This window comes from Palaemon carinicauda, chromosome 42 (genome assembly GCF_036898095.1).
Source record: "Palaemon carinicauda isolate YSFRI2023 chromosome 42, ASM3689809v2, whole genome shotgun sequence".
Classification (NCBI taxonomy): domain Eukaryota; kingdom Metazoa; phylum Arthropoda; class Malacostraca; order Decapoda; family Palaemonidae; genus Palaemon; species Palaemon carinicauda.
Window position 1 is genome coordinate 55,749,409 of NC_090766.1, and position 19,147 is coordinate 55,768,555.

Consider the following 19,147-nt stretch of genomic DNA (forward strand, 5'->3'; position numbering starts at 1 on the left):
CTCTGTCCCTCCCCCGTCCCTCTCCCTCCCCCTCCTCCTCCTCTTTCCCTCCCCCTCCCCCTCCCCCTAACCTTAAAGATGGCCAGTGCAACTCGTAAGGTTACTTGATGGTATTTGCTCCCTATTTATACCCTTTACCTCCGTTCCCAATTTTTGCCTTCGCCAAAATCGAAGATTTTGCGAAGGGATATATTCACCTCTGCCGTCAAACTACTCTACCGATTTTGACCAAATGTGGTAAATATGGTGGTTTTTGACCCGAGGATGAATCTGCAACATTTTGGATTAAGTACATCAAAGTGCAAGTATACAACAGTACTTTGAAGATAATTGCAATGTTAAGCAAATGGTAAATATTTTGTAAGTTTTATTTTTTTTGTATGTGAACAACATTATACTAAAACTACCGAACCAATTTCAATAAAACTTGGTGGAAAAATGGAGTATTATCCAAGGACAAGTCCATTAGATTTTGAAGAAAATACATCGAATTACAAATTAGATTTGATATTAAAATTATTATTATAATTGAAATTAATGAATTAGACTGCTTGTCGTGGCGAAGGCATAATCTCTATTGATTGCCCATCTAGTTGTTAAATATTTTTGAAGGTTTTGATAATTTTGTTTGGTGAAGATGACCTTGTGTCATATCTTTCTTTTCCAAGTTAAGGATTTATAAGGAATAGGCATAGTGAAAGGATAATGAAAATTTAGAAGATTAACACTCTGTAAGTAGTTATGCCTTTCTAATCGCCATTACAGCTATTTTACATGTCATCGAAGGGTAAATTCATTACAAATTTATTATAACTTAAATAGTAAACGTATTTTTTTACGAGTTTTCTTTAAAAGGTGAAGGATTCACGAACAAAGTAAAGGAGACCAAATAATTGGATTTTGTTATGGGACTGTAGATACCTCACTCCTTTTTTTTTTGGGGGGGAGGGGACAAAAGACAAATCTGTTTTAACGATAACAACTTCAAAACTTATTTTTAAAAATCTTTGATCTTTGAATGAGTATGATAGTTTATTTTATATATCCAGGACCCACTAATAGTAGAGTGGAAGTCACCGTGTCGACTATTTCATGATTACCGTAATATTCTTATCCCATTTTTCTTCTTCTTCTTCTTCTTCTTCTTCCTTAAGATAGAATTGGTAACTCCTTCTGTACCGGGCTGAGGTGGCTTGTTGGTAACGTCCTTGCCTGGAGGTGGCCAGACTGGGGTTTGAGGTCCCCTCTAACTCGTTAGTTCTTTTGGTTGCTGTAGTCTCACCATCCTTGTGAGCTAAGGATGTGGGCTTTTGTGGAAGCCTATAGGTCTATCTGTCAAGTCCTCAGCAGCCAATGCCGGGCCCTCCTTGGTCCTAGCTTGGGAGGAGAGGGACTTGGGCGCTAATCATATGTATATATGGTCAGGTACTAGGATATTGTCTTGCTTGATAGGGCAATGTCACTGTCACTTGCATCTGCCATTCATGAGCGGCCTTTAAACCTTAAAGTTTTAAACGTTCTCTAAGATATGAGAATTTGGTTGCTTCTTCTTCTTCTTCTTCTTCTTCTCCTTCTTCTTCTTCTTCAATATAGGAGAATTGGTAGCCATAGCAAAGCCAGTGAAATATATTATCATTATCAGTGCAAAGATGATGAAATCCGATTTCGACGTAAAGTATCATAACGATGACAAATGTAGGAAGTTTCTCTGTCCGTGTGGTAAGAACAAACAGAAGAAGAAAAAGAAGAGTAGGAGGAGGAAAGACGAGAATTGGGTGTCACAGGAGGAGAAGGTCATATCCGAAATGTATCCTCCTGTGCAAATTCCGACCCTTAATTTGATGCCGCTACACATAAATAGCCCTGGGCGTCTTGCGTGTAAGCTTATTTTTCTGACATTTTAACGGGATTTTTTAGTATTCATTGTTTTCTTGGGGCGTCTGGAGTGTGTCATGACACGAGGGCTGTCGGTGTCGTATCCGATTTATTTTCTGCCTGTGTTCTTTTACTCATTTTTCCTTCGTCTGGGCTTTTCTTCGGGTCTGGTCAAGTTAAGGGTATTCTGGTTATTATTATTATTATTATTATTATTATTTATGTTAGTAGTAGTAGTAGTAGTAGTAGTAGTAGTAGTAGCTAAGCTAGAATCCTAGTAGGGAAAGTAGGATGCTATAAGTTCAAGGTGTCCAACAAGGAAAAATAGCTCGGTGATGAAAGCTAGGGAAACAAAAAACTAGAAGAGAAGTAATGAACATAAAAAATAAAATATTTTTAGAACAGTAACAACATTAAAATAGATCTTTTATATGTAAACTATAAAACGAGACTTACGTTAGCCTGTTCAACTTAAAAAAAGAAAAAAAAAAAACATTGGCCAACTCGTTAGTAGTATTACTTCGAACAGATGTTTTGACGACTCGCTGATGAACGTGGCATAAATTAACATTAATTTATTAGTTTATGGGGATAAGTAAATATAGAGAAAATGGCTTCCATGGAATTACTACTGGTAAAATAAAAAACAACACAGGTCTCTGACATGTCCCTATTCATGTCTGGGGTTTGGCCAGTTTTCGATATCACGCTGGTCAACTGCGGATTGGTGATGGTGGGAGACTTTTGTCTAATTGCTCACAGCAAATCGATGTAATAGCTTATGAGTGGGCCCTGACTAGTACAGCTTTGCTGATCATGGCGATACACTAACCCTTTCACTATAATAAAGTATTCCTACAAAGATATATATATATATATATATATATATGTGTGTGTGTGTATATATGTCTCTATATATGTTTATATATTATGTATATATATATATATATATATACATGTAAATATGTATATATATGTATATATTTGTATATATATATATATTATGTATATATATAAATATATATATATATATATATATATGTATATATAAACTGATATATATATATATATATATATATGCATATGATGAATAAACAATGTCTTGGTGGTATTAAAAAATCGAAGATTGCTTCTCTCCGAACGAAATGTCCAGCAGATAATTTCAGAATAATAGGAAAAATGCATTTAAGTTTCCCCATTTATTATTTTGGTGTCGACGCTTGTTTAGATTATTCAGTACTACATAAGTTGATTGAATTACACTTGCTGAACAGATTTATAAATATCAGCAACTATTGTCTTTGAATGGTTCCGCCTTGGGATTCTGATCCCGAGATCGATAAGAGAATCCATATATTAAGATGCTAAAATGTATGGCTTATTTTAATATGAAAAACACGTCTAAATGCTAAAATTTTACACACATTGTATATATATATATATATATATATATATATATATATATATATATATATATATATATATATACACTCAAAAAGGTAACAGGTCCATCACTGGTGAAAATCAGAATAAGTGAAACCTATTTTTCGTTTTTGATGTTATTCTAGATAACTGATGATTTTGATAAAAGAAAAAAAACCATAAGTGATATTTTAATACCTCGATTTATTGAATACGATTTTTAAAAATCTACTGAGAATTTTATCAAATGAAATAAATCACTAATGGATTGTATTGGTTCCAAAAAGGAAAGGCTTATTAATTAGCTGTTTATTGGTGGAGGCAAGGTGGATAATTACTGGAACACAGAGCAAGGTAGCGAGTTCCGAATTCCCACGTCTTTAAAAGACTATATTGAACTGTATTCATCGTTTAACTTACATGTAATAAGGGATCATGACCAGCCAGTAGCGTAGGCGTTGTCGGTGGTATTGAAGTGGGCGTCGTGGGATCTAATGTGGCGTGGGGTGGGTGGGCGTACAAGGCGCTCGCCAACCGTTGGTAGGTCATGAGGTCGTAACCACCCATCCCTACGCCCATTCCACCTGAAATAAAGGGAAGCCATAATTAAGGAGAGAAACAGTTTGAATTTATAGTTTTTTTTTATTTTATTTTTAGCCGATTTTTAACAGTGAAAGTAAGTGAAAAAATGTATTTTAATAAAAAGGAAAAAAGTAACAATAATTTTGATTGAAGCATTTTATCATTATTATTATTATTATTATTATTATTATTATTATTATTATTATTATTATTATTACTTGCTAAGCTACAACCCTAGTTGGAAAAGCATGATGCTATAAGCCCAAGAGCTCCAACAGGGAAAATAGCCCTGTGAGGAAAAGAAATAAGGAAATAAACTAAAAGAGAAGTTTAGGAACAATATCAACATTAAAATGAATCTTCCTTATATAAATGTAATGCAAAAAATTGACTTTTAATAACTGGATATTTTTCATACTATAATAAGTAATTCTTTTAGTAAAATCATCTAAATAACCTAGGTTCGTGAAATTTCCGTCTTCTAAAGGAGGGTATTCCACACACACACACACACACATACACACACACACACACACACACACCCGGGGAAGGTTGAACTTTTATTGAATAGAAGAGATATACCTTTTGTATATGGCTCCAAATTTATCTTCATTTGAGTGGTTTAAGAGGACTTTTATGTAAAGAACGTAAAAATAACAGTCTGGAAATGGAAAAGAACAGACTGTAGCATATTAGGAATGGGAGGGGCTATCTTCCTTATCTTGGGATTAAAGTTTCATTGCTTCGAATTTGGTAGATTACTCATGGCTTCCATTTTAGACTTAATCTTACTTTTTTTTTCTTTCTTGTAAGTTACTTTAGATAGGGTTGTGGTGGCCGATGTGGTAACGTCCCTGACTGGTGAACGTTAGACCGGGGTTCGAGTCCCGCTCAAACTCGTTAGGTTCTTTGGTCGCTGCAACCACACCATCCTTGTGAACTAAGTATGGGGGTTTGGGGGGTAGCCTATAGGTCTATCTGCTGAATCATCAGCAACCATTGCCTGGCCCTCCTTGGTTATATCTTAGGTGGAGAGGGGCCTTGGGCACTGATCACATGTGTATATGGTCAGTCTCGTGCTTGATAGGGAAATGTCACTGTCCCTTGTTTCTGCCCTTCATTATCAGCCTTTAAACCTCTAATAGAAGAGCTAAGGTTCCTATGTCATGACTTGAAATTAATTACCCGTATTAGGTATTTTAGAACCGAGTCATAAAATTGCTTCGAATTGCATAATATGATCAGGTCTAGGAATTTCCATGACCGGTAGAGAAGGGGTATTTATTTTGATTATATTAAAAAATTAAGATTGATATGAAGTGTAAGGAAAAACTTCCAAACCTTGGCTTTGAATTTGTCCTTAACACGAATGAGAAGGGCGAAATAGGCGTTTTAGAACTATGACCTGATATTACCTCAAATTGAATATTTATTATCAGGTCTTTGAATTTCCATGACTAGTATGGAAGGGATACTTCTTTTGATAGTAGCTCAGAATTGAGATGGCTTTGAAGTGTAAGGACAAACTTCCATAGTCTGGCTTTAAATCTGACCTTAACTCGAATAGCAAGGACATACTTCGTTAATCAGGTCATAGTCTCTTGTTAGGTCTTATAATTTCAATGACTAGTATGGAACGGGTATTTCTTTTATGATAGCTCAAAGTAGAGATTGCTTTGATGTGTAAGAACAAACCTCCAAAGTCTGTCTTTGAATCTGACCTTAACTTAAATGACAAGAGCAAACTTCGTTAGTCAGACCCTATTCTTTTAGGTCTTGTAATTTCCACACTGCTAAGAAAATCCGTAATTTTAATCGGAAATTCTCCGTAATAATATAGTTTTCATCCGTATTTCATTAAAATTCAGGCAACCGTGATTTGTACCCTACTTTGTTATTGAATTTTACGGTTTGGTGACCGTAATATCACTCCTTAACGTCAATATATCCATTTTTAAAACAGTAAATACCTGGCAACATTTACTCCAGGATTTTTACCGTTTTTTACGACAAATTTTTAACAGTGTATGACTAGTATGGAACGGGTATTTCTTTTACGATAGCCCAAAATTGATACTGCTTTGAACTATAAGGACAAAACCTCCAAAGTCTGGCTTTGAATCTGACCTCAACTCAAATGACAAGGACAAACTTTGTCAATCAGACCTTTAGCCTCTTGTTGTGTCTTGTAAATTCAATGAATAGTATGGAACTGGTATTTCTTTTATGATAGCTCAAAGTAGAGATTGCTTTGAAGTGTAAGGACAAATTCCTTAGTCTGGGTTTGAATTTTCCCATATTTCGCATGGCAAGAGTAAACTTCGTTGGACAGACCTTATCCTCTTATTAGGTATTGTAATTTTCATGACTAGTTGGATGGGGTACACTATTAAAAAATCCTAGAATAAATGTTGCCAGACATTTACAGTTTTAAAAACAGATATATTGACGTAAAGGACTGATATTACGGTCACCAACCCGTAAAAGATCATAACAGAGTAAGGTAAAAATTACAGTTACCTGTATTTCACTGAAATACGGCTGAGCATAGTATATTTTTACGGAGAATTTCCGATTATAATTATGGTTTTTTAAAAGTGTATTTTTTTATGATAGCCCAATAATAGGACTGCTTTGAACTGTAAGGATAAACCATAGCCTGGCTTTAAATCTGGCCTTAACACGAATAGCAAGGCCAACTTTTCTAATCAGGCTTTAGATTTTACCACACCTGTTAGATGAGAGTTTGCCCCCTTGTAGCTCAAAATTGACCTTACCTGGAAGTGGGGGTGGCTCCCGAGGTTCACAAGGACTTCCTACACCGCTTCCTCCACTAGACGACACGATTAACTGTAATGGAAAGAGAAAGAATTGATTAGTTTGATATCTTGACTTTCTGTCACTACAAAAGTTGTAAAACAATTTGCAAAGCAAAATTACAATTTTTTACATTTTTTTTAATTGACAATAACTTCATTCCTACTCTCATTACATATATAAATTTGATAGATATTCTTAATTAACGGGTTCCAGTGTGTTACAGATGATATAGATTTATCGTAACGTGTCAAATTATTTTCTTCACGGTATACCTACCTTGAATTATTATTATTATTATTATTATTATTATTATTATTATTATTATTATTATAACTACAACTTTATTTAATGAAACATCTATATATGCTCCAGGGATCCAACAGGGAAAGCAGCGTAGTGTGGAAAGGATGAATTGAAATAGCTTCATTGCTAACACATAAACGTAGACACATACACTCGTACATACGCACGCACCCACACATATATATGCATATGTATGTGTGTATAACATAAACATAGTATATATAAGATATATACACATATAGAAATATTCATATGTATGTATTCGTGTGTGTATGTATGTGTATATATATATATATATATATATATATATATATATATATATATATATATATATATACTGTATGTACAGTATATTTCTATATAATATGCATGTATTTGTTTGTGTGTATGTAATATGTTTATGTATATATATGTATATATATATATATGTGTGTGTGTGTATATAGTATATGTTTATATAATATGCATGTATTTGTTTGTGTGTATATAATATGTATATATATGTATAATATATATATATATATATATATATATATATATATGTATATATATGTATATATATATATATATATATATATATATACATACATACATATATATATATATGCCTTTGCTTATTCCCAAACAATTCAAACAAACTTTCCAACTCATATTAAGAGTTGGAAAGTAAATGGCAATCTATCAATTATGTTTGATATAGGAAGGCAATGTGACTGTTATGTCAGTCTATATTTATAATACTTTATACATATTCAAATATATCAATATCTCTTTAACTTAATTATGCAGAACTCTACTATTTACACTGTATGCGGCGTTAAGTACTACACGGTCTTTTCTTCTGTTGTAATTATTTTTTTTCTCCTACTACTAGAGTAATGTCCTTTGTATCTCCCATACAGGTAACTAACTCTATTTCAATCTCAAATAAGCATTAATTTCTTCTATTTAGAACCATTTTGAGGCGCTTATGAAATGGAGTTACTTGTCTCTTGAGCTCTTAAATGAGCTGGATGCCCTCGCCAAAGGTCAACACCAGACCCATTTAACTTTCAAATTCATATCCCAATTACGGACTGCTATATGAACAAGAGCCGGTGTTAGCATACATTTTTCACCAGTAATCTACTAGTACTGCTATTACCAGCTACTCCAGCTGTTTCACAACATCATTCTCTGGCTCTGCGACGCCTCATCAGCAATGCCCAGGGGCGTATCCTTCGAGAAAATCATCCGAATGCCAGAGCACTTTTTAAATGTGATTGGAGCAGGGCCACCTGTACACTGTCTGTCACGCCAGACGCCCAATTTCAGAGGTCCAAGAACACCACACTCATTACGCGCCGCCCTACGCTTAAACCCTCATTTGAAGGTAAATGAAAGCTGGTACTTCGCTACTCCAGAGACAGTGTCACACACAGAGGAATGTTGTGAAAAGATGAGAAGAGATAATTGGGGGATTCGGAGACAGATCTTTTAAGAAGATCCAGAAGTACCCACTGGCTTCTAAATTACAATTATTGTTAGCTAAGCTATAACCCTAGTTGGAAAGCGGGATGCTATAAGCCCAAAGGCTCCACCAGGGAAGTAACCCAGGTAAGAAAGGAAATATGGAAACATAAAGGATAGCGTATACGGCCGAGTATACCTAAAGACAAGTTGAAGACCATGGTACAGAGGTTATGGCAAAAAGCTGCCATAAGAAACATGGGTTCTCAAGAAAGGCACAGGGAGGGATCTCTTTCTTTTAATATGATATATAGATTCATAATAGCTCTTGACTATTTTAAATGTGGATACAATTTTAAAAGGCTAGAATCCTAGTAGAAAATGTGGGCAAAACTACATTTCATGGTGGGTCTCGCACCCATCTACGGTAGCTCAGTCTATTCTAACCTACACCACGGGCGTGAAGAACATGAGTTTATTCCAATTATAAATAAAATATTTTTAAATTTTAGGTACATTTTAATTGATCTGGGATAGACCTGTCCTCACCCTCGTTTCATTGTATCTGATTTCGACAGATGTGTGTTCTTGAGCTAAAGTACTTATATTGTCCTTGTGTGGCTATTAAGAATGCATATATACCTTTTGAACGTAGCTTCTAGATACTACCTTATGTTTATATATTATAGTGAACTAAGTTAATACATGCACACATTTATATAAACATACATTGCGTGTATGTATGTCTCTTTAGTTGAGCATGTAAGGGAATGTGCATAAAATTTGTAAATTAGAGGAAGAGTTCTAGTTAATTTAGTTTAGTCAGTCAACTAGAATGTAAAAGAATAATTTGCCGAAAAAATATTTACTAACCTAGAGGAAAACTAAACAAAATTCAATTCTTCGGAATCTTTGAAAATATATTAAAAAGGAAGTGTGGTTGTTTCTTATCTCATATCAGTTGGTTCTTTATTATTCAAATGTGTTTGCTTCTTACCCTGTTGGTTCCTTGAGTTTGTAGCAGCATTTTACTTTTCTGACTAGGGTTGCATCTTGTCTTATGAAATTAGTAATAATATGAGGACTCAAGTCTTCCTTCAATATATATATATATATATATATATATATATATATAGATATATATAATATATATATGTATGTATATATTATATATATGTATGTATATATATATTATATATATATATTATATATGTATGTATATATATATATATATATATATATATATATATATATATATATATATATATATATATATATATATATATATATATATATATATATCAATTTATAGATAGACAGATTTATCTCCGTATCAATAATTTTTCTATTTGTAATATTCGTCGCTTTTATCGAAAGATTTCCCCCCTCTTTGTTGCAGTATTTGTGCTTCGTGAGCAAAACTTTGCTTTTCAATTTGATTCCCAATATCTGCTGCAAGTGACTAAAAACGAAAACATCGAATAAATCCTTTGAATCCAGATCAAAATGACGTTTATGGAAGAACTGGAAAATCCCAAAATGTTTCTATACATCTACGAGTGTCCAAAAACATCGAGAGTCCCCGATAGCGCAAATAAAACAGTGCAGTATATAAATCGAGACAAGTCGTGAGGACATTGATGAAATCGCCCGGCCAAAACGCTGTCAGTAGTCGCGAGCGTTTCCAAAATAACAAACAAAACGCAAACAATAGATGGCCCCAAAACAACTCCGACGGCCCCCCTGCCCTACCCGTACCCCTAGGTACCTCTGTCCTCCCAAGGGAATCCTCACCCCCCTTAACCCTCCTTCCAGCCCTAGCCCCTGGAAAACAATCGGAAGATTTGCCAGTCTTTTCTGTCGTGTCCGGTCGTCCAATCTGTTGGGCAAATACGGATTCGTTTGTGGATTGAATGTTCTGTCAATTCTATCAACCCGGGCCTGTGTTCGGCCATGTTGGCCCTCTTCCGATAAAGCTTGACATGCAAACGCCTGTTGCGAGGCCAGGAAAAGGTAATCCAATCAGTCAGTGCAAGCGCCTGCTCTTGGCTTGTAGGTTGAGGGCTACGGTTGCTTTTGCATCCATCCCACTTTTCAGGATTTTAGCTTTTCTCTTTTCAACGTTTTTCTCTTTACCAAAAGATTTACTTTAGAAATATGTTTTAATTTTCCATTTTAACAATAATGGTTATTTTTTACTTTGGAGTTTATATCTTAATGGGATAATCATGATTGCTTATCCTTCTTGGCATTTAAAGAATCAATTTCGCAACAAAATGAAGCAAATTCTCAAGGGACTGAGCCCACTTTATTTGCTGTCGCGATAGGCAATTAGATTCTCTTTCAAGTGTTTTTCATCTATATTTACAGTACATGTTTAATCTATGTGTATATGTATTTACTATTCTTATATGTGTGTATGCATGCATGTGTGTACGTATGTATTCGATGTGAACAACTCTAATTAACAATTAGTAACATATTACGATTTCAATACAGTTTCCTTTTAGCATTAAAGAGTAAAATTTATATAAATGTAGAATAATGGAGAACTTTGGTGGAATGATGATTTATGATAGTCTTGAGCAAATCAATTTAATCCCTAAGGAATATACTGAGATTTGCAGCATAATAAAATAAAAGGGCTATTACGAGAATTTGACAAACATTTCTTATATCTAACAAAAAAGTTATGTATGGATGGATGTCTGTATGTATGTTTGTATGTGTGTATATATATATATATATATATATATATATATATATATATATATATTATATATATGTGTATATATATATATATATACACATATATAGAGAGAGAGAGAGAGAGAGAGAGAGAGAGAGAGAGAGAGATTTATGGATATGAGTATGTATTAAAATACGTAAGTGTGGAATAGAAAGACAGACATTGACATAAAAATATTTCTTCGAACATTATTATTATTATTATTATTATTATTATTATTATTATTATTATTATTATTATTATTATTATTATTATTATTATTATTACTTCATCCTACCTACGATAGGTGCAATCATCATTATAACGAAACCTACTTATGAGTGAAGTGACATGAAAGTACGAGCTTCGAAGTCTGGTTTTTTTTTTCTTTCATAATTACTACATCTAATTTTCAAGTTTATGAGGTTCATTAGTTTTAGCTTTGTTGTACTTTTTTTAACTGTGAATGATAATATCTCTCTCTCTCTCTCTCTCTCTCTCTCTCTCTCTCTCTCTCTCTCATATGATGATATTTTACTGGGGTTAGTCTGTTTTGTTACCTCTCCCGCATTAGTTATGCTTGTGTAGCTGATCTCTCTCTCTCTCTCTCTCTCTCTCTCTCTCTCTCTCTCTCTCTCTCTCTCTCTCTCTCTCTATATATATATATATATATATATATATATATATATATATATATACATACATTATATGTACGTGTGTGTAATCTTGTTATATTTCTTTTAACGTCATTGTATCATTTTATATTTTTTTGCCGGTCTATTCCACTAATTTTGATTTGGCTGTTATCATCATCATCATCATATTAATCATCATCAGTAGCAGTAGTAGTATTATCAATGTTCTTTTTCTTTTCGTTACAATCGTCTTATTATAAACTACTGTTTTTGTTGTTGCCATGCAATTGGATCTTTAAAGATCTATTTTTTTTTAACCACCGAGACTACCATACATCTATCGTGGTCCTCATAAGACCTAAAAAATTACTCAAATTATGGAATTTTCCTATACAACCAGTTTATAAAGATATCCTTGCGCTTTTTTTCGTAATAACCTAAAATAAAATTAAATACACAACAACACACGGAATCGAGAACAAGCAGCTCTGCAGCAGAGCCGAACTCCCCCCAGAAATACGAGGCCGCACCGACTAACAAATTGGACGGACTACGCTTGATTCTGTTCCATGGAAGAGAACAAAGCAAGGCCTCATGTGACGGCCATTTGGGTTGCAGACAATTATTTTCGAATTACAGACAGATTGGCATCTCTGCCAATAACTATTGTATGTTTTTTTTATTATTGTTATTCCATGGTTGTCTTGTTCTCTTTGCTGTTTAGTTTTCACCAGCTGATTACTTCGTTTATAATTATAAAGTTGTTTAAGGAGACTCTCTTCGAATATGTAGACTTCAGTAGGCTCGTCAGGATAATCCAATATGAAACGATGGGTTGGGTTCAAGTTAGAGAAGTTGAACAGATAAAAATCGGGGTCGGAAATGAAAATGTACAGCATTGCAGCTTTGGGTCATAGAGTTTGCCTCTGGACCTGCTCTGTACGAAGAAACCTCTTCCTACAAGACTTAGAATTCAAATGATGATTTCATTTTTTCCCTTAGAGGGTTAATGCCATTAGTTTACCTGGCGTGCTGCATTGGAGGCATTATTTAAAGATCTTTGGAGAATCTTTTCAGCTACATTTTCAGCCTTCTATGCCCGCTTCCTCCTTCCATCTTTCTGTCGAACCACATTTTCAACATATTCTTCACGTTTTTTCCTCCAGTCGGACTTCAGTGTTGCATGGTCTTCCCGGACCCAGCTCTGGGTCATGTATCCCAAATTTTATACAACAAACCATATTTTTTTTCTAAATTCCTTTAAGTAGACGTGCGGTTGTAGAAAGAACCCCAATCTAAATTGTTGTAAAACAATAGATGTGTTTTCAGAAAATTTTATGAAAAATTAGTGCTGTTATGTGGAGATAGGCTTTGGTTGCAGTTTCCTGCACTTTTCTAATTATTATTTGGCTGTGTTATACATGAAACTCCATTACCAGCAATGAGTTAATACAAAAGTTATTATACCACTAGCCACTGTGGCTAATTTTCTAGATATATACATTTATATATATATATATATATATATATATATATATATATATATATATATATATATATATATATATATATATATAGTATACATATATATATATATATATATATATATATATATATATACAGTATACATATATACATATACATATATATATATATATATATATATATATATATATATATATATATATACAGTATATATATATATATATATATATACAGTATATATATATATATATATATATATATATATATATGTATATATATATATGTATATATATATATATATATATGTGTGTGTGTGTGTGTGTGTGTGTGTGTGTCTTTCCTGTCACGCTCAGTGGGGAGAGGAAATAGTTATACGCTGGAGAGGCAGGTGGGTGATACCCGAGATATACACTCGGAAACCAAACTCTCCCACAAATTGCCGAACCAGCGGTTTGTTGTTTGGAAAGGGGGAGGTGGTGGGAAGGGTTGAATCTGTGTGTGTGCATACCTATGTAATTATTGAGACATCATTTTGACGACACGAGTACACAAGTAACGAAATAATAGACAGATAAAGAAAAAGGTCCTAAGTAATAACATACCAGCTCTACAAAATGAATTGTGTCAGTAGCTACCAGCATTCATGGTGTTGCCACGGAATGTATTAGATAAGTATCAGGAAAACAACTTGTAAGTCAAAAGATTTTTAGGGGCCACTCATGAATGGGGGAGGCAAGGGACAGGGACGTTGCCCTAGAGACTGACCATATATAGAGATTTTGATTTAGATTTATTGACAAAATAACTTATAAATCATTCATTGGTACTTAAGAATAATATACAAATATTTTGTCCAAATTACAGCCGGTATTCAAAAGCTAACACTTATATAATATACATATGATCATCGTCCAAGCACACTCTCCACCCAAGCTAGGACCAGGAAGGGCTAGACAGTGGCTGCTGATGGCTTAGCAGATAAACCTATAGGCTCCCACACACGCCCATCCTTAGCTCACAAGGATGGTAAGGTTGCAGCGATCAAATAAACTAACTAGTTAGAGCGAGACTCGAACCCTAGTCTGGCGGTCACCATTCAGGGACGATACCACATCAGCCACCACAACCAACTTACGTTCATGATGCACACCAATGGTATTAACCATATTCACAGGTATAAGTGTGTCAAGGTTTTGGTAAATCATATAATCTAGAAAATATCCCAGTTGATTCGGAATAGTTTCTACCAAAAAAAAAATAACTTTAGATCAATACTTTTTTCAGACATTACGTCTCTTTTATGACAGATGATATAACTAGTTAACGTCATAATAAATTACGAAAATCGTACATAACAAATTATAGATAATTGCTAGTTTTCGTGGAATCGTATTTTTACTGTGATTATAAGAATTTATTGCTCAAGCAATTTTACATGTAACGCTTTAAATATATTAAAAAAACAAAAACCAAACTACTTTCTTCACTAAAACAAACATTTTTAACATACAAAAGATATTCGAATGAGCAGTTTCCCACAAATATTTAGGTTATGATTTAATTTTGCTTATTTGAAATTACTAATATTCTGAGCGTTGCTCTTGTATAATAAAAAAAAAAGTATCATTTTAGCTTCTTAACCATATCTCATGTATGTTAACAAATAATTTATGTTAACTTTTACGGAATTAATTCATATTTTACTTCTATGTGAGATATTTAATCTAAAATAATATTTTTTCTTTTTCAAACTACTTAGCCAAAGTTAATTATCAGAGTTAATATGTAATAATGAGCAAACTCAAATAATATATTATTATATCTCTCTCTTAACTAATTTGGTATCAGACTTTTTTTTACGAGTAGAAATTTAACAAACCTTTTTCCAACTAATCAGTAACGTTAGGCAATAGATTATGAATGATCAAAAATATATATTTAATCTTTTTATAGTTTTTGTAAAGGAATTTTTGGTCTACGCATCTTTGAACACATCCCGAGAACTCCCCCCCCCCCATTTCCTTCCAAAACCTACGATGGAAATAATGTATTTAAATTTTTATCCGTTTCAGTTTTCCATGAATTTTCTCTCTCTCTCTCTCTCTCTCTCTCTCTCTCTCTCTCTCTCTCTCTCTCAACCTGCCGTGGCGACCCTTCCCCCACAGGCTGGAATACCTATTTGAAAGTTATTCACAATAACCAGAATTAGAGAGAATTTACAACCTGTTGACCGAGGGTAAGGGGAAAGCGCTGTGTGACCAACAAGGGTGGGAAAGGACCGAGAGGGGAAGGAAGAGGGGAAGAAATGGAGCTCGAATGAAAGGGGAACGAAGAAGGGAACTCTAAACGAGTTAAAGGTTTGGAAGAGGGGAGAGGCGCCAGAAATGCAAGTAAATATGGGTTAATGGATACGAGGGAAAGAAGAATGGGTGAGATGGGTGAGAGTTATGGACAAAAAGCGAGAGAGAGAGAGAGAGAGAGAGAGAGAGAGAGAGAGAGAGAGAGAGATTTTCATATTAAGAATTTTAAGCAAGGAGGTATTTCATTATTTTTGCTGTTTAATATTCTATTTCGTAATTTCAGGTATTTTTTAATATAATGAAAAACGTTATATGGCAAACAACGCTTAAGGTAATGGTGACTGCTTGCATCTCAACCATCTATATAATAAAAAAAAATAAGTTGCAAATATTTCATAAAGGGTCAAAATTAGGAATAATATATATATATATATATATATATATATTATATATATATATATATATATATATTATATATATATATATACATAGATAGATAGATAGACAGATAGATGGAATGTGTATGTGTGGATAAGGATATGTGTGCGCATGCGCACGCTCGTGTTAGTGCACAAGCACACCCCATACCAATCATCTTTGTTATATTTGTATTGAAATGAAATATCAGAAGAGGAAGGTTGATAAGCCGCGCGTTGTTGATGAATTTTAGATTTATAGGGGAGGTCAGGGAGGGAATAAGAAGGGAAGGGGAGAGTTTAAGGGAAGGGAATAGAAGGGAAGGGAAGGGTAGAGTTTCATTTCTTATTCCTTTTTGGTAAAGATGATTTTGATCAAATGATTTTTCTTTTCTTTTCTTGTTCTACCTTGAAGCATTTCAGATTAATTATTCATATATTATTTTACTAGTTGCTGTCATTATTATTACTATTATTATTATTATTATTATTATTATTATTATTATTATTATTATTATTATAATTGGTATTATTGTTATGGTTATCATTATCATAGGAGCAATTTTAGATTTAACTCATCTTTCTTAAGTCCAATAATCAAGTTTGTTGTTGCTCTTTATTACTTTAGATTTTGTATAAAAAAGTAAATCATTGTGTGGTTTGTAATTTTCATTTATTTCCAAATTGAAAATAAAGAAAACAAAAGAGGGTACTAGCCTTTTTATTATAAATAAATACAGACGATTAAAGAATTTTTATTTATTTGGATTAGTATGCAAGATTAATAAAAAAAAAAATATATATATATGAAATCAATATAAATATTAATAGTCTGTTCTCACTGGTCTCAGAATGTAGACGAAATCATTACAAGATTTCTTTACTTTCTTTTGTGAAAATGATAGATTTCGTTTTTTTTTTTATTATTTTGACAAATAAAAAAAAAATTAAAAATAAAATATTTTTACATCCTTGTTCTTTTAAGGTCATTATTCTTTTTAAATCGTGAAGGCGATTATAAGGATTTGTTCAAGTTTTTGCTATCTTTGTCTTGTTTTGTAAAGGATTAAACACAACAATATCTATATAATATTTGTTTACCTTTTAATGGGTTAATTTTTATTTGATTTGATTACATTAATTATTTTGTTCTTATTTGCAAGTGGGAGTGAAAGTTTAGTTCAACTTGTCCATCTTAAAACTTTGTTTTAAATGGTTTAAACATCACCAAAAATAGTATTTGATACTTTATCATTTTATAATATATTTTCTAGTATTTTATTGTTAGATCGAATACTCAAAATATGAAAGATTTTAATTTGTTTTTAACAGAAATTTTGTAATATTTTAAACGGAAAACATACTGGACTTTGACATATCCTACTTTTCTTCATCCATAATCTTTCATAACTGAAATATTTTAAACGAATGACCTACAGGACTGTGACATTTGCTACTTTTCTTCCTCTGTAATGTTTTATAACTGAAATATTTTAAACGGATGACCTACAGGACTTTGACATATCCTACTTTTCTTTATCCATAATGTTTTATAACCGAAATATTTTAAACGGATGACCTACAGGACTTCGACATATCCTACTTTTCTTTATCCATAATGTTTTATAACCGAAATATTTTAAACGGATGACCTACAGGACTTCGACATATCCTACTTTTCTTCAACTTTAATATTTTATAACTGAAATATTTTAAACGAATGACCTACAGGACTTTGACATCCCCTCCTTTTCTTCCTCTATAATATTTTATAACTGAAATGTTCTAAACGGAAGGCCTATAGGACTTTGACATATCCTACTTTTTTTCTTCTATAATATTTTATAACTGAAATATTTTAAACGAATGACCTACAGGACTTTGACATATCCTGCTTTTCTTCTTCTATTCCTTTCGTCAATTCCAAATCTTCCCAGGAACCTGAGGCCGAACGAAAGCATAATGCTAAAATCCTGTTCCTTAAGGTTAGACAAACTCAAGACACTTAGCTGCTGCCCTCGTCATGTTACAGCGGCAGGGATCGGGTTTAGCCAAGATTAATTTTATCGGAAGGCTAAATCTGGTCGAATCTTGGAGAGAGAGAGAGAGAGAGAGAGAGAGAGAGAGAGAGAGAGAATGATGATTTCTAAATAATGTGTGTTCCTGTTGTTTTTAAATCAGTATGAAAAGGAACAGTAAAATCAATCGTTATATATGATGAATGAGTAGATTTATTCTTAAAATGTGTTTGTGTGGGTGTGATAGAGAGAGAGAGAGAGAGAGAGAGAGAGAGAGAGAGAGAGAGAGAGAGAGAGATGGATATTGCTTACGGCTTTTATATGTAAAAATATAAATCTTTTGAAGCTCTGCCCACAATGAACTGTAAAATTTGTTTTTATTTTATAGGATTTGCAAAATTTCTGTTTTCGAATATATTTGGAGAAAGCGGCTAACTTAGTTCAAAAAGGAATATTGATTAGAAAATTGAGAAATTTCAGTCTTGAAGCATTTTTTCTATGAAATGGAAATGAAATCTCGAAATATCTTAAAATACTCCTTTTGAAGTATTGAAATAACTTAATATGTTCCTTCTGGAGTCTCGAAATAACTTTGTATGCTCCTTTTGAAATTTCGAATGAATGAATGAATGATATGAATCTCTCTGGCCTCTTGACATTGAAAGGTCATTGACGCCGATATCGTTTATTATAAATAAAGATTAAAAGAATATTCAATTAAAACTAGAAAAGTAGATATGTTATAGAAGTTAAATAGCATTGAGAAGACCTGCTTCTAATATGAATTTGAAAATGCCACTAGCATTGTATGACACATCATGTCCAAGAATCATAACTTAATATGTTCTCTCTGACCATTCGAAATAACTCGATATGCTCATTCTGAAGTCTCGAAATAACTTGATATGCTCATTCTGAAGTCTCGAAATAACTTTATATACTCCTTCTGAAGTCTCGAAATAACTTTATATACTCCTTCTGAAGTCTGGAAATAACTTTATATACTCCTTCTGAAGTCTCGAAATAACTTTATATACTCCTTCTGAAGTCTCGAAATAACTTTTTTATACTTCTGAATTTTCGAAATAACTTGATAAGCGCATATTAAAATCTC

The 19,147-nt window shown here is 32.9% G+C and overlaps 1 protein-coding gene across 1 annotated transcript in view; it reads right to left on the reverse strand.

The window, feature by feature from the left end:
- Positions 1 to 1,510: 1,510 nt before the first annotated feature.
- The window catches only part of LOC137633169 (uncharacterized), a 157,767-nt gene continuing 140,130 nt past the window's right edge, over positions 1,511 to 19,147 (reverse strand). The window contains exons 2-4 of the mRNA XM_068365326.1: positions 6,657 to 6,729; positions 3,718 to 3,881; positions 1,511 to 1,582 (exon numbers count right to left, since the gene is read on the reverse strand). Of these exons, the coding sequence (XP_068221427.1) occupies positions 1,511 to 1,582; positions 3,718 to 3,881; positions 6,657 to 6,729 (309 nt within the window). The remainder of the gene's footprint in view (positions 1,583 to 3,717; positions 3,882 to 6,656; positions 6,730 to 19,147) is intronic.